Source organism: Poecilia latipinna, unplaced genomic scaffold (genome assembly GCF_001443285.1).
Source record: "Poecilia latipinna isolate Pla-1442-1.1 unplaced genomic scaffold, P_latipinna-1.0 Scaffold2446, whole genome shotgun sequence".
Lineage (NCBI taxonomy): Eukaryota > Metazoa > Chordata > Actinopteri > Cyprinodontiformes > Poeciliidae > Poecilia > Poecilia latipinna.
In genome coordinates, this window is record NW_015115062.1 from 39,866 (window position 1) to 65,723 (window position 25,858).

The following is a 25,858-nucleotide window of genomic DNA, read 5'->3' on the forward strand; positions in this document are numbered from 1 at the left end:
CTATAAGAAGTGGAGAAAAAAAGTAGATTGAAAAAAAAACTTTTTTTTTTTTTTTTTTTTTTTTTTTTTTTTTGGTTTTTCCTGCAAATTTTCAACTTTTGTAGCTCATAAATTTCACAGTTTTTTTCTGGAAAACATCTGTTTTTTGGCAGAAATTTACTCCATATTTCTAATCACCACTAAAATTAATTAGTACCATCATGCAGCCCTGATGGAGAGAACCAAAACATCCAAACAGATCAACAAGTTCTTACTAATTTCTCAGATTAATCTTGAAATGTTTGTGTTTTTGCTAAAATGGCCTTAAAACCATTGCAACAGATTTTATAATACAGAAAATGCCAACTAGAAAGGAGAATTGCGTCTGCAGTTTGGCGCCCCCTGTAGGGTGGCGCCCTGTGCTGCTGTGTGACGTCAGCTCATTTCTTCTGCGCATTCGAGTCCTAAATTGTTCACACAGCCGTATTACTGCTCACATTTAATGAAAGAAGAATTGGAGCCTAGTAAAAAATAAAATATAACTAACTAACTAACTAACTAACTAACTAAATAAATAGATAAATAAATAAACAGATAAATAATCGTTATTGAGCATTTTCACCCTCCTGTGTTTCTTCTCTAAAGACAGAAGCCTTGTTCCAAACTCTGCTTCTAAACTTATGACTTGCCGTATTTTTATTGCGGTCATAAATTAAACTTTGCTTCTGGCCAAAGAAAAGCGGAACGGTGTAAACAACTTTCTCCCTTTCAGGTGAAATTTTTCCTGTCTTGATTCGGAACCATCTTCACCTAAACCTGCTTTCATTTCTTTACAGCTGAGAATATAAATATGAAAGAAAGAAAATTCATCTTTTGGTCCCCATATCCATCCATAAAAACAAAAAACTAATTAAAAACGTTTTTTTTTTCTAGAATAAAAAGAGAAGAAAGCGAAAGTTTCAGGCTGTTGAAAATAAAAACTGCGTTTAGAACAACGTGAGAAAATCAGGCTGATGGTGAAGAGATTTATTCCTCCAACCAGATCAGATCAAACTTTTTCTTTTTATTCCTAATGAGCCACAAACTCCAGACCGACCCGCAGCTCCTACCTGTCCGCGGTTCCTCGGCCGGTTTCACCGTCAGATCCGGAGGGAGACGACCGGGCGGTCAGCCAGCGTTTACCCGAAGACCGGACGCTCTGCTGGGACGCGGGGCGGCGGAGCGGCGGAGCGGGAGGAGGCAGCGGGCGGAGAGCCACGCCTTCCGGAGCAGCTGACTGGGGGCGCCACGCATCGCTGATCGGGTTAACTTCCGGTCCGCCTCTAGGACCGCTGGGAACTAACTATTCACACCCCGGAACTATTTTCAGCTTTTAGTCACTTTCAGCTGGAAGCCGCAGCGTGTTGGAGCAACAGGAGAGGAGAAAGTTAAAGGGAAGGAAAACATTCATCCATCCATCCGTTTGTTCATCCCTTGATCCATTCAAGTGGATTTAGGGCTGCACTTTGACTAGGCCTTTCCCACCCATGAATCAGCTTTGATCTAAACCATTGTTCCCTTGTCCTTATCCTCTCCACACAGCATGATGCTGCCACCACCGTGCATCACAGTCATGACTAAAACTAGAAGCTCGGCGTTCGTCTCTGAGCAAAACGCTTCCTGTGACTCCAAGGAGCCAAACTTCCTGGAAGAGTTTCCTCTGTTTCTGAGAGTAATGAGAGGGTGAGGCTGCGATGAAGAAAGATACGACTCTGCTCACACACACACACACACACACACACACACACACACACACACACTGTTATCGGTGTGTTTCTTGGGTCATGCTTGGGTCATGCTGGTCCAAGAAACCAGAGTAGAACAGGAAGTGAATGAAAACCAGGTGGATGAGCCAAACCAGGTAAGTTCTGGGAAGGAGGAAGTGACATCACTTTCTACAGGGTCTTAAAAATGCAGAGGCTGCACAACCCGACTGCAGAAAAACAAACCATGTTTTAATAAAGGTTCTGGTTTGGTTTCTGATCCATCAGCTGATTCCTAAAGGCTCATTTCGTCTTTCCTTTAAACAGAAAAAAGAAAGAATGAAATGATGTCTGATTTATTCGCTCTCATAATAACAGTGAGACAACCCGGTAAATATCCTGAAACATTTTCCTCTCTTTGTCTTCCTTAAAAATCTCAGTTCTGCTGCGGCAACTTCCTTCGCTTGGCTGGACGTGAAGAATCCACTTCCTGTTCGCCACTGGAGGAATGAGCAGAACGAGGAAGAAGAAGAAACATCTTTTACTCTGTGCAAAATCCCTCCATTTATGGAGTAATAATAGTGACAAAACTTCCTTTTAGCTTCACTCTTCATGGTTGGAGAATTACAACAATTGAATAAATAAAATGTCTGGCAGAAATAAGGAAACTAAAAAAATTATTTTGTTTAATCAAAGGAAGTTTTGGGGCAATTATTTTTATTTTCTTAGTTTAAAAGGTTTTTAGTTCATTTCCAGCAATAAAAATAGGAAATTTCTTTTAACACCTGTGATGTGTTTAGCCAAATATGATGGTGTTTATGGGTAGAAGGTCACTGGATGTTTGTGGCAAAACTTTCTATGAGATAAAATTAAAAAAAAAAAAAGCTAATAAACATGGAAAAAGTTTTGGGCCATTTAAATAAATATCTGACATTTTTTACCAAGTTGGATTTTTTTTTTTTAGAAATTTGGTAACTTTCTCAAAATTCTTATTTTAAAATTCAGAATTCTGTCTTTCTCACAATTTTAAATTTTTTTTCACAGAATTCTCAATTTTTCTCGGAATTCTGACTTTGATCCATGGAATTTTAATATTTTTCCTCTGAATTCTGACATTTTCTTTATTTTTGTTTTTCACAAAATTAATTTTCACAGAATTCTGACACTTCATAATTTTACTTTATCTCAGAATTCTTACTTTGATATTATAGGTCAATATTTATTTATTTTCTGGTGGCTCTTGTCATCTTCATCAAATTAAGGAAATATTATTTGTGTTGTTCTTAAAGTTTTCCACAAACGGTAGAAAACTAATTTCCACCATTCTTGTCAGGGGCCACAAACGGCCCCTGAACCACACATTGGACACCCCTACAATGTTATGTTACATTTTTATCAGGTTTTATACATTTCATCCTGACTCGAGTGTCTAAACAGGATTATTGACGTTTCCTGGCTCTTACAGGAACCCATCAGATCAATCAGATCGATATCGATCACCAGCTGATGAAGACGACTTCCCTCAGATCAATAATCACTTTTTATTTCTCTCTTTTCACCCCGAGACATTTCCAATCCCTGCTCTCTGATTGGATGATCGTCAAAAGGCCAGGCGGGTCAAACCAATCACCAGCGACCGAGACGTGAAACATGACAGCAATTCCCATGATTCCCAGTGAAGCGGAGAGAAGCTCTGAGATGAACTGGTTTCATACTGGAAGTGTCTCTGCGGCTCACAGCCGTTACCACTGGGCTGCAGTCACTGCTGGGAGTGTTGACATCATCGCCTTCATCATCATCGAAGGCCGACGTCCCAAAATACAACAACCTGAGGCCGGAGCAAATCCAGCTGCCGGATCGGATTCAAATCAAACTTCAGACGTTCAGCAAACCAGACGTATTAAACCCAAAAGGAACAAAAACTGGGAAATATTACAGACAAGGTTCTGGTTCTGGTTCTGGTGGTCAAATGCATTCAATAGTTAATAAGAGTGAGTTTAAGAACGTCAATAAAAGCAGATTTGCTGCTTTTATTGACATCAGTTCTGTTTAGGCTGATTTAAACCAACTCCAGTCCGTTTGTCTAGAAAATCCGGTTCGTACCAAAAATCCGAACTCCGATCCGAAAACAAACCTCAGTCTGGGTTCAGTTCAAATCAACTCTGGTGCGGCTTGAATGCAAATGTGATGAAACGGAACAGAGACCGCTCCAAAAGCAGGAAGTGGACTGCATTCTGGGTAAATACAACCCAAACAAACGTGCTAACCTCGCGTTAGCATTGCGTTAGCATCGCGCTAGTGGGAGAAATCCTCCAACCGCTAAAATCTGACGCCTCCATCTTGTTTCCATCTGGTGAAGAAGGAAGTTGCTCTCAGTGTCTTCAGAGGTTTTGTGTGGTTTCCTTCAGTGGTTCTTGGTGCAGCGCCCCCACAGGCCAGGAGGGGAACAGGTTGGTTTGACTCAGAGCAGCTGGAGGTGGAGCAGATGATGGAGTTCTGGTTCTGAACCAAATCTACCAAACTATGAGGTGGGAAACAGCAACTGGTGCTGCTCATCAACCTCTGAAGGGTTAAAGGTCATCTCCAAACCAAATGAAGTCCATCATTCTCCAAAGAGGAAAACATTTCAGATAACTGCCAAGCTTCCCAGAATTAAACAAATTTACACAAAAATGTCAAAATTCATGCAGAATCATAAAGATAGCACCCTAACTAACCAATTCAGACAGTTTGTCAGCAAAGACAGTGAATTTAATGATGAGAAATAATCAGGCCTTGAATCCGGATTCCAGTTAGTTAGTCAGAAATCCTTGTTTTTTTTATTACCAGAGGAAAAGTCACATTTCAGAGACCTGAAATCCAGCTGTCGCCATCCCAGGATCTCGTTTCAGACGCTGCAGCTGAAGCAAATCTGATTGTTTCTTACACTAAAGCATTTTGCAAACTCAGGCTTGAACCAAATTCGGTTTATCTCTAAAACTGTTTCCATTGGAAGCGTCTGCACTGGTGTGGAGGATTAAGATCGGATCGCTGTGGATCATGCAAAGCAGAAACAGAATAAAAAGGAAGAGTTTCTGCTGTTACATCACTCTGCAGCTCAGAGAAAAGTTTGTGAATAAACCTGGAGTTGGGAGGATTTTTACTTCTAACAAAAACAATTAAATCTGTAGATAAACACAATATAACCAAACAGATGGAATATTTGGAGAGGATTTAAATCTTCCTCGTCTGAAAACAACCAAAACCAGGATGTGTGGAAGCGAAGGTCAGTTTTTATGAGCCGAGCTCAACAATCAGTCGGTCATGCAGCTTCAATTACGGCAGGAATGTTGCCTCCTATTTACAGCTGCCAACCGTCACAGTTTAATTTCTCTGTGGCTTTTTGTTCGTCTAACTCAGTTAGTTTTAATAAAGGTAGAAATGTTGTACTGTGGTTACGTTTGCATCGACTGAAGACACTATTTAAATAAAAATCTATGAAATTGTTTAACAACCAACCGACTCTGGTGGTTCTTTTTGCTGTCACTATTTTGAAACTAAATGTCCACATTTATAAGAGAAAGTCTGAGACTAGCAGCCTCTCACTCCGAGTCGTTACATGAGCAGTTCAGGAATGAACCAGTCAGTGTTCACATTGTTCGCAGCTTCAGCAACACGTTGCTTGTTAGCCAAGGCGAAGCCACGAGTTAGCAGGACAGCAAACAAAGACGTAAACAAGAAGGAATTTAATTATTTTAGTCTGAAAATTAAACCAACTCAATTTTGTTATTTTGAACTGTAGAGGACAGTTACTACCACAAGGGGGAAGCACTGAACCAACTGAAGAAACAGAAGAAGCTGCATCACAAAAAGCATCAGAGGATGAGAGTTTCATTTTGTGTTCTGGAGTAGCTAGCGTTATGCTAACACCTCCTCCATATTGTTGCATATCTGCCTCTTGAAATTTAAAATGTTTGTAAAACATTTGAAATTTCACAACTGCTGCTAGAATAATTCACTGATGACACATTAATTATGTTAATCTCATGTGACATTATGCCAACACTTTGTCTACGCTGTGAAGATCCAACAGCCTTGGTATGCCGCCTGTATGAAACAAAAAGTAAAACTGCTGTCATGACCTACTTTCTGATTTTTTCACTTTCATCCCAAGAAGGTAAGTTAATAATTAACTGTGAATAAAAATAAAAGCTTCTGATGTCACAGTAAATATAAACTGATTCACTTTTCAGAACTGGAACATTAATTCTTCCAAGACATGTGACAGGACTTGATGTTCCACCAAGTCTGCTCAGTTTTGCCATGTTTAGTCCTCCGTACAAACACACCAAGATGGGAAAAGAGAAAAAGAGTTTCCAGTAAGTAAATGCTTCTTCTGTCACTCTATAAAGGTCTGGCTCAGTTTTACTGTTTTACTGCTGTAATAATTAGTGCTAACAAAAATAAAATGAAACATAATCAGGCCTGTGAACAGGGCTGATACACAAAGAAAATATGTTTTCCTGGAATAGCACATCCTTGCTACATTTCCATGGAAACAGATGTTTTGATTTGGATTCTGATCAAGAAATTACACAAAACTTACAGAGAAATGGTTAAATAAAACATTCCTCTGTGAAAAATATGAAATTCCTGCAGTTAAGGCACAGATTGCTCATAAATAGTTATGGTTTTTGATACTGGGCATATAGGCTGTTGCCCAGGGTGGCATAAGAAAGTAGGACACACAAGCTAAAGAAAAGAAATATATGAGAGACATAAAAGAGTTCCTGCAGGTTTCACCAACCCAATTTAATACTTTAAGGCCTGCATCACGACAGAAATGTACAAAAAGGAAATTCCAAATAAATAATTGGTGTGAGTTGGTCAATGGCCAAGAATAATATCATCCAGCCACTTGGATGTAAAAAAGCTAGATATTTTTACCCTTCCTGGCTAGCTAACTAGCAGCTAGTTAGCTCAAACCTTTGCACAACAGTGAATTTCCATGAGAAAAATGAAAACTACATGAAGCACACAAGATTAAATAATCCTGCCAAAACAAAATTTAAGATCTGTTATGAACATATTTAAGGCCAACCTATTTATTGCAATGAATTTAAGACTTTTTAAGGATGTGCAGACATCTCTCTCCTTAAATGTGAGACTTTTCCAAAGCATTTACTTTATGCAAACTAATTTCCATGTTTCCTAATTGATTTAGCATCAAGTTATCAGTTCAAAATGAGAACAAGCGACTTTTACTGAGGAAAGAAACGCTTAAGGACAAATTTAGGTGTGAAGTAAGAGGAGAGGAAGAGCAGGCTGTCGACAGCAGCGATTTTAAAAATGTATGAGCCTTCAACCTCAAGCAGAGAGCTGGTGGTGTGTGTGTGTGTGTGTGTGTGTGTGATGCCGGCATTTAACAGCGAGAGCGAAGATCGGATAAAGACGCGTCGCTTTCTGATCCGATCATCTTAATCTGCTTTATTGTTTTACAGAAAGTCACATTGTTTGGTTGTTTGGGAGCAGATTTTATTCCACCAGGTTCCTGCTAATGGTATTTATTTGAGAGAGAGACAGAGGTGCCTGTGTTTGACTTCAATAAAGTCCTGTCAGCTGAATATCAGCTCATGAGTCACGAGTCCCAAAACGAGGAGGAGGAGAAGAGCTCAACTGAGGAGGGGAACATGATGAACGGCGGAGCAAGGAGAAGATAAATGAGAAGAAGTAACGGGAAGGCCACAGGGAGCAGGAGGAGGAGGGGGGGATGGACGCAGAAGACAGATTAAAGACAAACATGAACCAGAAAGAAGAAACGAGCTGAAGAAAACTGAAGATGATGCAGAAAACTTGAAAGAGTAAAAACTGTTTTACCACAACAGTAAAGTTAGCAAAAGTGCTAAACAAAAAAAATTAGCTTTGCTATTAGCGCATTAACTTCAACACAGATGTTGAACTTTATTTAAGTGAAAGTTTACAAAACAGCAAAGGAAATTAGCACTTAAGAAGCTATGTGTGCTAAATGTTTAGAAAGTTAGAAAAATTCCTAAACAAAAGATTAGCTTTCCTATTAGCATATTAGCTTCAACATAGATGCATTACCATTAACTGCAACATAAAAATTTAACTTTATTCAAATGACAGTTTACAAAACATCCGAGTACATTAGCACTTAAGAAGTTATGTGAGCTAAACGATTTCAAAGTTAGCAAAACAGTTAGCTGAGTTATTAGCACATTAGCAAAATGCTGCAGACTGCTGTGTGAATAAAAAGTCTCATACACTCTAAATTTTTATGTTTTTGTTAATTGGTTCCCAATAAATGAACTGAAATGAATGTAACCTGATGGTGACATTAGAATAATCATAAAAAATAAGTTTGTGTGTAAAAACAGATTATTTTAGTTTCTTCATTCAACAGTTCAAATCTGGACCAGAAAACTTGATGTTATTCTGATGCAGATTTTTAAATATTAATAATTAAAAATACATTCAGAAAGCAAACAGGTGATATTAAGAAAAATCGCAGGTCTGATCCAGATTTTAAAAAAATGCTGCTTTAGATCATTTTAGTTTTATCTAATGCTTGGTGCTCAAATGTATCAATATTAAACTTTAGGTTTTTAATTTATTGATTTTATCTGGATTTTATTCCCTATGATTTGTTTCTGAGTGCAGATAATGAAGCTTTGCTAACGTCCCCGCAGCGTCGATCGCTGCTCTGCTTTGTGTTTGCTTACAGAGCAGATCTTCACTTTCAGGACAACTGGTGCATGAAAAGCCCCAGAAACTGACCAACAGAAAACCACATTACAGAGGAGAGACGGAAAAAGTTTAAAAAGTAAAGAGGGAACAAGACAAAGACTCACAGCTTCATTAGGAGGTTAAAAATTACATGAAGATTCATTTAAACACTTCAACTAATTTAATAATTAAAGGCGATTAACACTGAAGGTTTATGTAACTGGATCTATTTTATGTCAAAATTTGGTTGTAATCAGAGCAGCTTCAAAGAAGATTAATAAAAATGTAAAAAATTTACAAGCTGCAAGAGAAACGGAAAGGTTGGATGATAATCAATAAATAATTAAAAATCTGAACAGATCATTCAGAAACTAGAATAAAATTAAATCTGACATTTAATGTCGATATGTTTTTACTGAGAAAGCTGAATGTAGTTATGTTTATAGTTTTATTCTTCACTTTTAATGTCCTTATAAAATATTTTACATTTCATCACATAAATTAAATTTATTGCAGTTCTGACTGTTTTTTGAAAATATTGTTACTGTGATAAATGTGCAGATGTAGATAATCTGAAGAGTTTTTCCTTTTTCTAATGTTAATTATTACAGAAATAACTGGATGTTGTTCAAATAAACAGATCCTGACTGGCTTAAATCAGCAGATCGTGATCAGAAACTCTTTGCTATCGGAAAACAACTCTTCACCTCTTCCTCCTCCTCCTCCTCGTTTTCCTCCTTTCTTCACCTTCGCCTCCTCCGTCACCAGGCAACTGGTCTCTCCTCCTCCCTCAACATGTCCGTCTCTCTCACCCTCGTTAGGCCAAACGCCAGCAGACAGAGGATAAGAGGAGAAAAGGTTTGCTGCACAGCGAAAGCCGTCAGGTTGAACCATGAAAACATCGAAGAGTTTATTGACTGTAAGCGATAAAAAACCTCAAACCATCAGGTTGACGTAGCGAATGTCTGAACTGAGGAATATTTTCAACCTGACGCTGAAAATCTAGCAAATCAAAATTAAAATGAATTTATTCTACTGATATTTTCTCGTCAATTCAAATTGAAACGTATATTATTTTTTTCCAGGGAATGAAATGCAGAAACAAGAAGTTAGCCTGGTTGCTATGGCTACCGCTGGGAGGAAGGAAGTGAGGCTTCGTGAGCATCTTCGTATCACGTGAGAAATCAGCAGCGAGGCGACGCTCAGAGGAAACATTCAGTCCTAATGAGGATCATGTGGCAGAAATTTAGACTTTGATACTCTGAAAACAGAAACACCATCCAACATGGAAACCTGTTCTGGAAATTTAAAGGAAGTTACTTTATTTTGAAATCTAAGCCATTTTGATGAGAAGCCAGAGGATTTCTGGGAAAAACTCTGCAATGCTTTCTGGTTCAAAAATAAAAGAAAGTAGGAAGAATTCAGGTTTTAAACGGTTTCTGGCGTCATTCTGACTGGATATTTGGAAAAAATGGTACATTTAATCTAAATGGACTTAGATTTTAAATATAAGCCACAAATGTTCAGTAAGATTGAAGTCAGAGCATTTGGAAGGCCATTCCAGATTAGAGGTGAAATGATTAATCGCGATTAATCAATTAATTTATCAAACGATTAATCATTAACTGGAGCATACGGACCATTGCTATTAGAAGCTAACAACCAATGATAGACACAATAAAGCTAGCTAGCTACTTAGCAAGACTTTACTAGCAACTAGCCTCAACGAGTTACACATCGCATGAAGAGACTGAGAGACTCAAATGTTTGGCTGACAGAAAAGTTCAACAACTAATACAAGAGATTAAAGCTGCATTCCCTCCAGCCCTGTTCAGTCCGTTTGTCTGGAAAGTCGGGTTCGTTTGGGGAAGCGTGAATCAATAACCGAACCAAAAACCCAAACTCTGGTCCTCCAAACCTCGGTCGAAGTGAACTCTGGTTCTGTTTAAATGCACATGTGAACGCCAACCGGATCAGAGACCGCATCAAAGCAGGAAGTGGACTACAGCCCAGGGCATTCTGGGTAAATACAACCAAAGCTAACATGCTAGCCTAGCGCTACCAGGAGAAATGACTCGTAGCCTAAAGAGAAATCCTCCAATCGCTAAAATCTGACGCCTCCATCTTGTTTCCATCTGGTGAAGAAGGAAGTTGCTCTCAGTGTCTTCAGAGGTTTTTGTGTCGTTTCCTTCAGTGGTTGTTGGTGCAGCGCCCCCACAGGCCAGGAGGGGAACAGGCTGCTCAGAGGGTTTGGTTGGTTTGATAAAGAACTGCAGCAGCTTAAATTGGAACAAATGTTTCAGTTTTTATTTCCAATCGAACCGACTCTGCTGGACCATCAGGTGGGAAAACAAACTACATCTCCTTCTGGATCACCTTCCAGAATCTAGCAGAAGAACTTCTACATTTGTTTGATGTTGTTGGAAGTTGCAGTTCTTCGTCTCGTTGATAACCTCAGTCTTGTTTATTTCTTCCAAACCAGCTGGAAGGTCACATGATTTATCACAGCATCAGTTGGTTTCCAGGAATCCAGACATGAGCTGAGCTTCACAATGTTCTGCTGTTTGGCTCCCATATGCATGTTTCCCCGTGTGACGTCACTGAGGTCCTGCAGCCGCTGCTGCATTCAATTATTGATGAGCTGCAATTTATTTCTGCTGCCTCCATTTATTGCACAGACACAAATTACCCGACATGTGAAGATTGTTTCCATTTCACTGGAAGCTGGACAGTTTCCTGCCGTGATGGAGAGAGTCGCTGTTGGCTTGACATTTGCCATTTGAGCGAAACCCGACAATAAATCAGGTGAAGTAAATCAGCACAGGTTTCTGCAACCATCACACCATTTTCCTCACCAGCTCTATGGCTACAAAAGAACCAGGTGCATTTAGGAAGGAAACAGCAAATAGTTATTGGACTAAATCATATTTTCCAGAATAATTATATTTATATTTGTGAGTCTCATATAATTAGTGAACTGGAAGTAGAAGAAGATGGACGACACAGACGGAGAGACTTAATGGTTAGCGTTAGCTTTGCAAAATTTAAAAAAATGTTTAGCAGTTTAGCATTAGCTTCTGCTAATTTTTCTGTGTTTTGCGATTCTTCGTTAACTTCCATAAACTATTTTATGTGTTTTGCAGTTTAGAGTTAGTTTCCAGTAATGTCTGTGTGCTTACAATTATCTTCCACAATTATTTTACGGGTTTTGCGGTTCAGCATTAATTCTTTTATGTGTGTTAGCAGGTTAGCGTTAGTTTCCGTTAATTTTTCTATTTGTTTAGCAGTTTACTGTTGGCTTCCAGTGAGTTTTTGTGTTTATTATCGGACCAAGCAAATGTTTTAATGTGTTTTATGGTTTAGCGCTAGCTTCTGGTCAATTGTATGTGTTTAGTAGATTAGCATTAGTTTAGCTAATATGTTTAACGATTAGTGGTTAGTGAACCAAACTTTGTGGTTAGCTGTGTGGTTGTAGTGCCATTACAACCATGACGGCCATTTTCCACCAGATAAAGGAAACATCAAGAAAATGTTTATGATTCCTATGATTTAAATTATCTGACACCAAACAGATTCATATAACTGGGATTTTATTTCAATCATTAGCTTCCTTGATGACCACGGCGGCCATCTTGAATTTTTCAGTGGCTAATGTTTTTTTTTTTCACTTCTCCTTGGAGCATCTGTACCAGGTGAGATCCTTTTATCTGCATGTGAAAGATGTTTCTGAAACATTCAATTATCTGCTCCACTAAATACAAACCATGACTGAGCAGCTCATCAGATTTAATGTTCAACTTCAAGTTTGGCTCCGAAGAATAAAAAACACATAACCGTTAAAACACAATTAGTTTTTATTTTATTATTTTTGGCATTTTCCAATTATTCTGTAATGTTTTCTGACTGATCCCATTATGTTATTTCCACTTCTAGACTGGAGGGTTTTATTTTATATATGGAAAATATTGATATCAGATTGAAAATACCTCTAATAACATCAAATATTCCCTCATATATAGATTAGCTTGATGTTTGGACATCACAGGTTTGTCCTGCTGTTAATAAATCAACGTCATAAGAGCGAAGCCGTCCGTCATAAATCGCTGTAATCCTGATATTTATGAGCAGGAATAAAAGCAGCGTGGACAGAATGTGATGCTAAACTGATTTACTGTCCGAATCATCGCCGTCGTTATTGATCTTTTAAAGCTTTCAGAGCTTCAGAACCACCAGGATTATCTGCTCCTTCTCTTCACAGATAAAACCGTTTCATTTGCTTTTTATTCCCAAACTGCGTCCATTACTGCACACTCGCTCTAAATGGCTCCGCTGGAAATAAGTCAAGGCTTTTCAGGTTTCCTTGTTTCCTCCCAGCTGAAGGTGAGAAAGACTGAGCGGCTCAGAAACACGTTGCTGTTAACCTCAACATGATCAACCTGGACCCAAACAACAAACAGAACCAGGACAAAACAACGGGTCTGAGAGGAAACCAGAGGCTCACCAGCTGCTTTTCTATTCACTGTGAAATTACACAAAATAATTAAATTCATTTAAAAGAAACACATTGATTTAGAAAAACGATTGTTTTTCAATAAAAACCTTTTGCTCCAACATGAGGTGGTTTTTCAGCTCATCTTAGTTTTACTTGGATTTGTGTATTTTGCAAAAATGCAGTAGAAACGCATCAAACGAGTCACATGATCAATGACAGGATGTTACTACTGGTGGAAACGACAAAGAAGACAAACAGGAAGTGGTTGGATTATGATGGCGCTGCATGTTTTTAATTATGTAAATAAACTTATTTACATTGTGTCTCTTATCTAAATAAACAACCCAATCTAAATAAGCAATTGCAAAGTTCAGTTTTTTCGACATCAGTGGAATATTGTCAAAGTTTTGAGCACGTTTGTAACGGAAATGCAGCTGCTGTGATAAATAGAGATAACTGACAAAAATCATCTGGTCCCTGCAGAGTGGCAGTGGGATGTAGCACAGAGCCTAAAAGTAAAATCTCATTTTTTCACAATACATTCCATTTATGTTGTTTTTTTTGGTTGCTTTCTTATCATGGTAACTTTATATATTCAGTGTAGAGTTGACCTGAATTCAAAGTCTAAATAAACAGAAACTGTAAAGTATGCATGTCAAACAAGATGGCCGCCCTCTGAAATGTGGAAACCCAAGGACAGCATTGGAGAAAAGCAGAATCACAGGTTAAAATGGCCTAGTCAAAGTAATATATGGTATGCACTGAAAATGAATGTTCAGATGTTCTCCATCCCATCTGACTGAACTAGAGCAGCAAAAACATGCCACACTTTTCAGATATTTACATTTCTGAGAAATTTATTGAACAAATCCCAATAAATTCTCACCAAGTTTGTCAACATTCCAGTTTTTAACTGATGTAAATTAATTCCATGAGTTGAGATGATTAGATCAGGAAGTGTTTTTGTTTTTTTGGATGGAGACTCGTTTTCTCTGCCAATCAGTTTCTCTTTAACCAAATCGCGGCTCTGCTGCCAGATCCTCGCTGCAGGAAACCCGGTGAGGCTCTCCTCCGTCTTAACGCGCCCCGCTGCTCCTGGTCAATACTCCGCAGGAGGCGGAGTCAGACTGAGGGAAAGGTCACGTCCTCCAGCCTAAAGGTCACCCAGGATCATCAGAGCCAAACACCAGACGATAAAAACCTCCAATGGGACGGGAGCCTCTGGTTTTTAAACGCGTTGCCACGGCAACAGCCTGATCTGAAACAGAGCTAAAGGTCTGCAAAACGCCTCGGACGCTCGCAGCGCCAGATTATCACCGAGCGACTCAGCAGGTTGAAAGGTTAAAGGTCACGACAGGACAGCTGGATAAAGAAAACACCAACGAGTTTCGTTTGATGTGAGAAAGTAGCGTCAACGTTGCAACGACTTCTGAGACAATTCACACAAAAAAATCATAAAAAATGAACCAAAACCTTTTCATCACTTTTTGCATTGAATTACTGAACTAATTAACTATTAAATTATTTTCTGATTGATTTAGATGCACCTGCAGTTCCATTTATGACCACCAGGAAACAAAGTTGTTTCAGTTGTTTGCCTTCCACTCAACTTTCCATTAAAATGCCTAGAGAAAGCTTTCTGAACAGTGGGCTTCTTTACTGAACTAATTAACTGTTCAGTGATATTCTAATTTATCTGTAGGCGCCTGCTGTTTGATTTAAAACATCCAGGAATCATTTTGTTGTTCATTAATTCTTCGTATTTTAGATTTTCAACATGAATGAAAACGACTCAAACATCTGAGATCTGGATCTGCTGCAGCTTGTTAATAATGACGCATCAATATGAACATGAAACATCGCAGAGCAACGTGGAACAGGACTGCTTCACACAAATACATCACTGTAAGCACTTTTTCTTTCCTTTTAATTGTCTTTTCAAAAGCTTAGATGCAGCTACAGGAACAAACTGCTTCTTTAAAAATTGCATTTCCTGGTTCTGAAAGTATTAAGATGCACCTGCAGTTTGGTTTATAGAAATTTTATATTGTATGTTTGTCTTTACTAACATTTATCACCTTGTCAACAAATAATCAATTTTCCCCTTTGAGATCAATAAAGTATATTCTACTCTATCTGCTGAAGCCTGTTGGATCTAAAACATACCGAGGAACAGACTTTTTCCTTCCACTTAACTTTCCTTTATATGCTTATTTACAGCTACTGGAATAAACAGCACTGCCTGCCTTGTCTTCTTCCCATTTGAAAGTATTTATATGCATCCATGTTTGAAAAAGTTTCATTAAATGTAGATTCCAAGTTAGATGCGCAACACAAACTGAACATTTCTGTTTCGTGTGTGATCTGTGGATCTCTGCCTCCCACACTTCATGCAAACTGTGAGCCGCTTTGCATGTGAAGCAGCAGCTGATAATGAAGCCGCTCAGGCTGCGGAGCTCCGCTCCTCCAGCAGCAGCAGCGCCGCTCAGGCTATGACTCATCCCGCCTGCCAGTCACTGATGCTGGGCTGGGCACGACCGAAACGCGTCGCCGAGCAGAACCCAAAAACACACACAGCCAGAAACCTCCTGTTTTCTCTCTGCCGCTCACCTTTCTTTAGTGGAAACTAAGTCAGATGCTCCTCACAGGTGTGCGCTGCTGCCTGGCCGCTTGGTCTCCGCTGCTCTCTCCTCCGGGACGTCGCATCGCTCCCCCGGTTCGGATGGACGGGAGGATCCGCGCAGAGGAACCGGGTTCAGGCGGAGGACCGTGCGGTGGCGGTGCGGGATGAAAACCTCCGAGAGAGCTGCGGCTCTGACGGATGTGGCCCCGCTCGCTTCAGGGGTGGGGGACCGACGCTCAAGATGCCTTCAAGGTCTTCACGTAACCTCGGATTTCCAAGCTCTTTAGCGAAAGAAGCGCTTCTCTGTTTCCATGGTGATTTAAAGGGACAGTTCATTTTTTGTTTTTAACCGTGAGGCCGTGTGAAATAGACAGTATTTTTTCACAATTGTTTGCCACAATAGCATCACAGTGTGTCTTTCCATATCTGGTTCTGGTTCACTTTGCAGAACAAACCAGAACCAAACATGAAGGATGCACCTCAAACCTGAAACAAATTTCCTGAAAATTGTAAAAACAGCCAAAAAAGGGAAAAACCCAGCTGTTTATAGCTGCTTTTGAACCATAAGAAATTAAACATAACCAACATTTTTTAAGTGTAATGATGTCACTTGGTTTGGTTAATTGATTGATTACATATTATACAAATAATATCAGAATAATTCAATTCAGGTTTTCAACTAACAAAATATCATCTCGAGGCACTTTATCAAAAAATAATAATAATTTCAGTAAATCTTAGTTATCAAACAGGACAGTAAACTCAATTAACTATTCAAAGTATTTTTAAAATTAAAGTCAAGCTAAGTTAATTTAAGTCTTATTACCAGCAGCTCAGAGACAAGTAACTACTTACAATCAAACAGATAATCACAGTGAAGCTAGCAATAAATCCAACTCTAGATGTTAGCTACTCAGAGACAAGCTAGCGATTTATTAGACAAGCTAACAGTTAACTCAAGTCTTAAAAGGAGCAACTTGGAGACAAGCTAACTATTCACAATTAAGCTAACAGTTAATCACATTAAAGCTAAGTGTAGATAGCAGCTACTCAGAGACAAGCTTGCAATTCATTAGAGACAAGCTAAGTCTTCAACTAGGAACTCAGAGGGAAGCTAACACCTAATTACAATCAAGCTAATGGCTAATCATAGTTGAGCTAACAGGTAACCTAAATCTAGCTACATGAGACAATGTAAAATGAATCTGTTTGACTTCAAAAATAAAGCTCATAGAAACTCTATGCTTATTTATTATTTAATAATTTTAAAGGATCCTTAATGGGGTTTAAAATAAAAAAAAACCCTGCAGTCTAGCTAAGAAACAAAATATAGATAATAATCATGAGTGCAACACACCAAAGGAACCATACAAAAATCTTGAAGTTTTCTAGTTATTATTATGAACTACATAAATTTCAGTCAAAGATAAATGTAGATGACGGAACCAAAAAAGGTTTTAAAAACACCCACCAGCCTCAAATGACCTGACTGGTCGAAAGTTTTAATGAAAACTGTATGTTCTGTTTCCACATGAGGGCAGCAAAGAGGAATGACGAACCAAAGAAGAAGAACAAACTCCGCCTTTCCTGTCAGGAATTGACCAATCAGGAGTCTCCATTCTTAACGCTGCATTGTGTTCCTATGGTGTACAGCTGAGCTAATTTTGTGACAGAAAGCTAAAAACAAAAGCGTTTAACCCACCAGGCTGCCCGGTCTCCTGCTCTGAACATCTCCCGGAGGATCAGGCTCGGACCCCAGCCCAGAACCGGACCATGGTTGGCGTTAAAGTGATCGGCAGCGACCCGGACTTCCAGCCGGAGTTAGCGGCCGCCGGCTCCAGGCTAGCCGTGGTGAAGTTCACAATGGCTGGGTAAGGTTCTTCACACGGGCTGATTGCAGCTACCGAGGCTCTGTGTGTGGGTCATGTAGACGTGGAAGACCAGGATTTAAAAAGTAAAACCAGCTGGATGCTGGAGTAACTCTGATTTTCTCCCAGATTCATACTGCTGTTAGCCGATGGAGGCTAACTAGCTCTGCTGCTTACAATGACTTGGCAATATTGCAGTAAGTTAGCTGCTGAGGTGTAGCACCGCTGTAATCACAGGGTTCTGATGCAATATATAGAAATATATTAACAATAACCGGAACAGTGTAACGCTGTTCCAGTATATGTTATTTTATGTTTGTCATTATAAGAAAATAGTCAAATCAATCCTAGTTTCAGAACTTCTTCCACCTGTAATGTGGCTTAAAACGCTTCCAGCTTAACTGGATCTACTTTAAAACTAAAATAGTGTGGACGTATAAATTTCTACAGCATTGGTTGAATACCTTTTCCAGCAACTGTTAAGTTTATTACAGTACTTTTTCTCTTTTGAGTGATCAGAATCTGGTCAGACCATTACCATACTTGGAACCGGCACCATTTCACACCGGAACTGAAGGGGGCGCTATTTCATGTACAAGCAGTGGTTTTTCACTCAGTACCTCCAGGTTCCACCCTGGGCTCCCTCTAATTCTGGGTTGGGTAGTAACTAGTTACATCAACTCCATTATATTTACTTCAGTAACGTTTTTGAAAAATGTAATTTCAGGAGTATTTTTACTACTCTGTGTTTTTTACTTGAATAAAATTTTTGGATTTTCTGCCCACTGAATGAAAAACAAACAAGTTTTAGCCAAAGTATCACCAGACATGCAGTTTTTGTCGAAGAAACTGTTTTTTGTCATATTTGAATTATTGTAATTTTGGTCCTTAAAATACCAAAAAATTCCACTTAACTTTATATTTTGGTCCATCTGATGATGTAATTTTTAAATATTAAATGATAATTTTATCAATTGGTAGTTGAGTAGACATTTTACCAAATACCTTTTTACTCTTGAGTAATTTCTTGGATGGATCCTTTTTTACTTTTATTTGAGTAAAATTATATTGAAGTAGTGCTACTCTTACTCTGCCTCCTCATGCTGTTCATATCTACATCCTGCTAGCTCAGATTAAAACAGATTAGTTTCCATAACTTTCTGAAACTGACCCGAAATGAACTGAATTGATTATTTTTGGCTCTGAAGGGGAACGATGAAGAGTTTTCTGATGTTCTGCTCTTCCCTCAGCTGTCGGCCGTGCATCAGAATATCTCCGGCTTTTAACATGTTCAGCAACAAATACCCACATGTGGTTTTCCTGGAGGTCGACGTTCATGTCTGTCAGGTAAACATCTCCACGTTCATCTAAATGTTATCAAGCCTTTTATTTCTGTATGATCCCAAACATTCATCCAAAGTTGTTTTAAAATGAATAAATTGGTCTAAAACTAAACCAGTTGAGGTTCTACATGTTGGATCTGAAGGTGATTTTCCTGCTAAAACTCTGACGTCATTAATCCTGTTTTTAAAACTGAGATCTCAAGTCGGTTGAAAGAAAAGTTGTTTTTCTGTTTCCTCAGGGGACGGCAGGAGCCAACAACATCTCAGCGACGCCCACCTTCCTGTTCTTCAGGAACCGGGTCCGGGTGGACCAGTACCAGGGGGCGGACGCGGCGGGCCTGGAGGAGAAGATCAAACAGCACACAGAGAACGACCCGGGAAACAACGAGGACTCGGACATTCCCAAGGGATACGTGAGTTTACCCCACCACACGGGTCCAGGCCTGGTTCTGAAATACTCCCTATCCAGTTAGAACCAGTGATCTGAGGCATTTTGTCCAAACTGGAGTTCTGAGTTTGGGAAAATGACACACAGATGGAAAAATCAGCTTCTTGGAGTGAAAAATAGCCTGAATAGAAATATGAAAAGCTCAAGTTTGGTGGTTTTATCAGTGATTTACTGTAGAGCTGCTGGCCAAAGGGATTATAACAAAAGCAGTTAAAATAAGGGCCACTTCCCCAAGGGGGAGAAGTGCACCCACCTCCAAATTGCGCCCTTGCTCGGCAGAGCTGGTTGCTAGGAGACTGAAGAAAGCTGGAAATTATTCTGGTCCCTATTCAAATCCAAAATGTGTTTGTAACAATGTTTAATGCTGAATTCACAGCAGGCCTGTTCCGTCCTCTTTAGCTGAACTACAGTTCGATTATGGATTGAATTTTTCATCAAACCAAAACAATAATGAACTCTGATCCTCCAGACTTCGGTCTGGGTTCGGTTGAAGTGAACTCTTGTTTGGTTTGAATGCATATGTGAACACCAAGCGGACCAGAGACCGCTCCAAAAGCAGGAAGTGGACTATAGAGCAGTGCATTCTGGGTAAACAAAACAAACGTGTTAGCCTAGTGATGGAAAGGTCTGGAGAAATCCTCCAACCACTAAAATCTGCTGCCTCCATCTTGTTTCCATCTGGTGAAGCAGGAAGTTGCTCTCGGTGTCTTCAGAAGTTTTTGTGTCGTTTCCTTCAGTGGATCTTGGTGCAGCGCCCCCACAGGCCAGGAGGGGAACAGGTTGGTTTGACTCAGAGCCACAGCAGCTGGAGGTGGAGCAGATGATGAAGTTGTGGTAATAATAGAACCGAGTCTACCGGACTGTCTGGTGGAAAACACTCTAAGTGATGCCCCTTCATTATATTCAGTGACTATGATCAGAAATAAAGCAGAGGAAATGAAAATACAAATGAAAATTCTGCAGATGGTTATAAAAGCTGCAGTGAAATAAACGCTGTGGGAGATCGAGCCTTTCCTCAAGAAAAGTTTGAAGTGAAGTCAGGCTGTGTCTTCATGTTGGAACATGTTTGTATCCAAATGTAACCAGTTAAGAATGTTCTCTGGAGACTGGGACCGGTTCGACCCGCTCTGACCTCTGACCTCTCTGTCTGCCGCTCAGATGGACCTCATGCCCTTCGTCAACAAAGCCGGCTGCGAGTGTCTCAACGAGAGCGACGACTGCGGCTTCGACAACTGCTTAATCAAAGACTCGTCCTGCCTGGAGTCCGACTGCGACGAGCAGGTGACCTCTGACCCCGAGTGACGTGGGATTCACACTTCCTGTTTGCTTCACTGATAACCGTTTCCTTCTCCAGCTGCTGATAACGATCGCCTTCAACCAGCCGGTGAAGCTTTTCTCCATGAAGCTGCAGTGTTCAGATTTAGGTGAGTTGTTTTGAAGGTGAGGCGTTTAAAACCCGACCCTCCTTCACCGGGTGTCGTCTCGCCTCAGCCCGCGCCCCGAAGGTCCTGAAGGTCTTCATCAACCTTCCTCGGTCGATGGACTTCGACGACGCTGAGCGGAGTAACGCTGCTCAGACCCTGGAGCTGTCAGAGGAAGACTACAAAGACGACGGGCTGATCCCGCTGCGCTACGTCAAGTTTCAGAACGTCCAGAGTGTCACGGTGAGGAAAACATCTGAAAGTTAAATGAACGAAATACGACCAGGTGAGTTTACTGGACAGAAAGAAACTACAGATACGGAGAGCAGTAGGAGGAACAGTGGTCAGTTTGATAAATACGTTTGTTTTTGAAAATCTCACACAAACTCCATCTGCATCAGCTCCATTTCCTGGAGTATGAAGCTCCTGAACGGTCAGTAAATGGCCCCCGAGCCGCAGTTTGGACACCATGATGCTGTGTCTCATCCTGTTTTCCTTCTGCAGCTGTTTGTCAAGTCAAACCAAGGAAATGAGGAAACGACAAAGATCAACTACCTGACGTTCATCGGCACTCCGGTGCAGGCCACCAACATGAACGACTTCAAACGGGTACGGAGCAACAAACCTGCTCTTATCGAGGCTCAAAGCTGCGATACGGAGCAACAAACCTGTTTTTATTGAGGGTTAAAGCTGAGACGTGCTCATGTTTTCACCCTGCAGGTTGTCGGGAAGAAAGGAGAGAGTCACTGAGGAAGGAAGAGGAGGATGTGGAGGAGAGGCTGCAGAAACAGTCGAGGGGTTTTTCCTTCTGCCAAAGGAGAAGAAGAAGAAGAAGAACAGACCTCCAGCGTCCCTCCTGCTGCTCTCACTGGGCGCTCCGTCTGTCAGTCGTTTATATTGTAATTCTGTTGAAATTGCTGTAAATAAAACACAATCTGTTTTCAAAGGCATGCGCTTCCAGGTTGCTTCAGTTTTAAACAGCTAGTTTTAATGTTTACATTTTAATATTACGTTAGTTTAAACATAAATGTCATGGCTACACAATCATAAACCACAGCCGGTCCATGAAGCTGAGCTAGTTGTTCACAAAGTGCTGTATTTAAGAATATTAATAGGAAAATTAAGTGGAAGGAAAAAGTGTAATAGAAAAAAGTCCACAAGCTCTTCAAGAAACAAAGTCAGAAGCAACTTACAGGCACTAAAGAAAATTAGGCTCAGACCTCAAATTTTAATTAGCAAACTGAATATTTAGCTTCAAGCAAAATGTTTTGCTCCAAACTGAATGTTTAGCTTACAAATGAACTAGTTAGCTCGGTGACTTATTTGGCTCAAAATTAGATATTCAGTCAGCAACTAAGTATTTCGCTCCAAACTGAGTAAAAATGAACGTGTATGTTTTTTTCTTGATTAAAAAAGTCCTATTTGAAGTAAATCATGTCCCCAGCTCTGGCTGTGAAGCCTAGAGGGCGCTATTCCCGCTCCTCCTCTTGCTGCTCTGCCTCTTCCTGGTTTCTGGCTCTGAAAGCAGCTCAGAAATGGCGCAGCCAGGCCTGAAACTGGAGCAGGAAAAGCTCAGCTGCTCCATCTGCTTGGATCTCATGAAGGATCCTACAACGATTCCCTGCGGCCACAGCTACTGCCTGAACTGCATCGGGAGGTACTGGGACGCGGAGGAGAGCCCCAGCTGCCCGCAGTGCAGGCAGAGCTTCAGCCCGAGGCCGGTGCTGGTGAGGAGCTCCGTGCTGGCGGACCTGGTGGAGGAGAGGAGGAGGAGCAGCGGCCCGCCGGCGGCTCCGGACGAGCCAAGCCAGGGTGAGAGCAGCTCCGGGTTCCATTCTGACTTTTTGTTTCTGTAATTCAACTATTTTAATTAGTTTTAGAGTGTTTTCTAGTATGGGCTCATGTGACGTCACACCTCCGTGAACTTTGAGTCATCGTCAGTTGCTATGACAACAGTAAACAAGCCACTAGCTAGCTCTCGCCTTGTTCCCATCTGACTTAGACACTATTTACATTACAACCAGAGTTGGGTAGCAACTAGCTACATGTACTTGAGTAACTTTTTAAATGACATTTTTAGGAGTATTTTTACTGCTTCTTGAGTAATTTTATTATGAAGTATCGCTACTTTTGAGTAAATTTTCTGTATTTTTTTACCCACTGAATGAAAAACAAACATGTTTTAACTAAATATTCACCAGACAGACTCACACCTGCAGTTTTTGTTAAAGCTTCAGAAGTTATTTTATTGAAAGAAACTGATTTGGAAAAATTTTCTTTTGTCTGATTTTGATATTTTTTTCGTCTTTAAATACCAAAATATTTTGGTCCGTCTGATGATGTAATTTTTAAATATAAAATGATTGATAATTTGTTCCATTACTCAGTACTTGGGTAGATTTTTTGAATGGCTACTATTTACTTTTACTTGAGTAAAAATATTGCTACTCTTGAGTTTTTATGTACCCCAATGTTTTCTCTTTCAGTTTTTATTATTTCCTTAGTTTTAGCTAACTATGCTAACTTTGATCCAAACTGTTGTCTCTGTAGATGTGTTGTGTGATTTCTGCAGTGAGGAGAAGCAGAAAGCAGTGAAGTCGTGCCTGCAGTGTCTGGTGTCGTTCTGTGAGCAGCACCTCCAGCCTCACTTCTCCATCTCCGCCCTGAAGAAGCACAAGCTGGTGGAGCCGTCCCAGCAGCTGGAGAACAGCGTCTGCCCGCTGCACAGCGAGGTGATGAAGATCTTCTGCCGCACCGACCAGAGCTGCATCTGCTACCTCTGCTTGATGGATGAGCATAAAGGCCACCAGACGCTTTCCGCCGCCGCAGAGATGAGCAACAAGCAGAAGGAGCTGGCGGCGCATCGGCAGGACGTCCAGCGGAGGATCCAGGGCCGACAGCAGGAGGTGGAGAAGCTCCAGCAGGTGGAGAAGGACATCCATCAGTCTGCTGACGAGGCGCTGAGGAACGCAGAGAAGATCTTCACCGCCGTGAAGCAGCAGCTCCGATCTCAGCAGGAATCTGAGGTGAACAAAGTGAAGGAGCTGCAGGAGGCGCTGGAGGAGGAGATCAGGGGTCTGAGGAGGACAGCCGCCATGTTGGAGGAGCTGCAGCAGACCAGTGACCACATCTGCTTTCTGCAGAACTACAGCTCCCTGGCCCGACTCGGAGAGGCCTCTGACCCGACCCGCACCGACGTTCAGCCTGAGAGCTTCAGACGAGACGCAGAGGAAACGGTTTCTGAGCTGAGAGACAGACTGGAGGAGCTGCTCACCGAGGAATGGAGCCCAGTTCCACCTACTGGACCCGACGTGGAGGTTCTGGTTCCACAGGCAGAACCTCAGACCAGAGGGGAGTTCCTGCAGTACGCCTGTCCCCTTACACTAGATTTAAACACCGCAAATATGTGTGTCAGGTGTGACTATCCACTAAAGGCTTATTCTTGCAGAATAAATGGCATTCTTGTGGATCACCCAGATAAGTTCTCATACTGGCCTCAGATTTTGTGTAGTGAAAGTCTGACTGGGCGATGTTACTGGGAGGTGGAGTGGAAAGCTTCGTCTAACCGCTGGGATGTTTTTATAGCAGTTTCATATAAAGACATCAGCAGAAAAGGTGATGAAAGTGCGTTTGGAAACAATAAGAAGTCCTGGACTTTGCAGTGTTACAATAAAAGTTATGAATTTAGACACAACTGGATCAGAACTCCAGTCTCAGGTCCATTTTCATCCAGAATAGGAGTTTACCTGGATCACAGTGCAGGTGTTCTGTCCTTCTACAGCGTCTCTGACAACAACATGAGCCTCCTGCACAGAGTCCAGACAACGTTCACCCGACCACTCTGTCCTGGCTTCGGTTTATATGACAACGCCTCAGCTCAGATCTGGGACCATTGGTCAGATTGGGATTTATTTGATTAAAATAATTCTCCTTTATGTTCTGCATCAGTAAAAATACACAACATTAGTTACATTCCTATTTCTTTTACACATAAGCATGTAAAGAAATAAGAAATATACAAGGAAAAACTGAAGAAAAGTTACCAAATTAAACACAAAATATTGAACACAGAAAGACATCAGTTTAGTACATGAGTCCACTTAAGTGATCAAAACTACAGAAATATTGTGCTGTAAGTGAAAAAATAAAAAACATGGATATTCCACCTTGATATCAATATATTCTATTACTAAATATTTTGAAATGTGTTGGATGGACAGAAAAAATGTTAAATCATTGGAAAAGTTTGTTTAATTATTTTATTTTATTTTTTTTGTTTTAAATGGACAAAGTCATTTTAGTTTATTTTTCCACAAATAGGACCTGAAATGGGAAAAACCAGAGCAGCAGTCAGTAAAAAAATGAGATCTGATATGAGATGGAGGTATGAAAGCAATATAATGAAAATGTACATAATGTAACAAAATTTGACACAATATAAGATTTACAATGTAACATTGATAAGACATGATAAACTGTAGTTTATTTAAAAATATAAAAACATTAACCTTATAGACAAATCTGTAATTTTTTTCTGTATTTATGTGGACATAAACATTTTTGGATTAAAATTCAAACATTAAACCTGCTTATTTCTGCTTTAAGTGAATGACATTGTTTACATTGCACTTTTAAATGTTTCTAATTGCAATAAATGTGGGTTAAATCTTAAATGTTAATTTCTGGCCTGTTGCTTAGCTCTGGTGTGTTTTATTACCTTATCACTTATAAAGCTTATTTTCAACAAGCTCTGTGTAAAATTATCTTATAACTGTAATTTGTAACATGGTACTTGCAGCTCTGTAGAAAATGACCAATATTTTCTGTCATTTATTAACAGTCATACTGAGATGGATCCAGGTGACGGAAATTTAAACGGAAAGTCGGAAATTTACAATTGCCATGTAAATTTCCGACTTTACATGTCAATTGAATGCATCAAGACACCTGACAGAAAACAAAATCTGCAATAACTCCGCCTCTTTTCTTCATGATACGTTCAATTACGGATATAAAAAAAACTCGATTTTGTGAGGTATAGCTTAAAAAAAAATAAATAAATAAATAAATGTCATATTATTTTTGGTTTTAAAATCTAGGTGGAGTCTTAAAATTTAAATTTTGAGATGAAATGTGTCTTACGTGAAACATGCATTATTAGTTTATCTTCCTCCGAAAAACCTTAAGTATGAATTCAAGCTAACATTGAATACAAC

The 25,858-nt window shown here is 40.1% G+C and overlaps 3 protein-coding genes across 5 annotated transcripts in view; 2 read left to right on the forward strand and 1 right to left on the reverse strand.

Annotated features, from left to right (window-relative positions):
- Window positions 1-17,115, reverse strand: part of rab27b (RAB27B, member RAS oncogene family) — a 44,071-nt gene extending 26,956 nt beyond the window's left edge. Inside the window, exons 1-2 of one of the 3 annotated variants that reach the window (XM_015019558.1) lie at window positions 17,034-17,115; window positions 15,550-15,865 (exon numbers count right to left, since the gene is read on the reverse strand). The gene's annotated coding sequence lies outside the window, so the exon portion shown is untranslated. Of the gene's footprint in view, window positions 1-1,088; window positions 1,260-15,549; window positions 15,866-17,033 lie in introns of those variants that run through there. The other 2 variants (XM_015019557.1, XM_015019559.1) reach the window with 2 other exon arrangements.
- A 72-nt stretch (window positions 17,116-17,187) lies between these two features.
- On the forward strand, window positions 17,188-21,592 carry txnl1 (thioredoxin-like 1). The gene is made up of 8 exons (XM_015019556.1): window positions 17,188-17,433; window positions 18,681-18,777; window positions 19,013-19,186; window positions 20,380-20,502; window positions 20,576-20,645; window positions 20,713-20,885; window positions 21,147-21,251; window positions 21,363-21,592. The coding sequence occupies exons 1-8, from the start codon at window positions 17,336-17,338 to the stop codon at window positions 21,390-21,392; spliced, it is 870 nt and encodes a 289-aa protein (XP_014875042.1). The 5' UTR covers window positions 17,188-17,335; the 3' UTR covers window positions 21,393-21,592.
- Window positions 21,593-22,107: 515 nt separating this feature from the next.
- On the forward strand, window positions 22,108-25,322 carry LOC106937836 (tripartite motif-containing protein 16-like). The gene is made up of 2 exons (XM_015019551.1): window positions 22,108-22,454; window positions 23,193-25,322. The coding sequence occupies exons 1-2, from the start codon at window positions 22,178-22,180 to the stop codon at window positions 24,560-24,562; spliced, it is 1,647 nt and encodes a 548-aa protein (XP_014875037.1). The 5' UTR covers window positions 22,108-22,177; the 3' UTR covers window positions 24,563-25,322.
- Window positions 25,323-25,858: the final 536 nt, after the last annotated feature.

Coding starts and splice junctions, on each gene's coding strand:
- txnl1 (XM_015019556.1), top strand. CDS start 17,336: ATGGTTGGCGTTAAAGTGATCGGCAGCGACCCGGACTTCCAGCCGGAG. Junction 20,503..20,575: donor AGTCCGACTGCGACGAGCAG/GTGACCTCTGAC, acceptor TTCCTTCTCCAG/CTGCTGATAACGATCGCCTT. Junction 20,646..20,712: donor GCTGCAGTGTTCAGATTTAG/GTGAGTTGTTTT, acceptor GTCTCGCCTCAG/CCCGCGCCCCGAAGGTCCTG.
- LOC106937836 (XM_015019551.1), top strand. CDS start 22,178: ATGGCGCAGCCAGGCCTGAAACTGGAGCAGGAAAAGCTCAGCTGCTCC. Junction 22,455..23,192: donor TCCGGACGAGCCAAGCCAGG/GTGAGAGCAGCT, acceptor TTGTCTCTGTAG/ATGTGTTGTGTGATTTCTGC.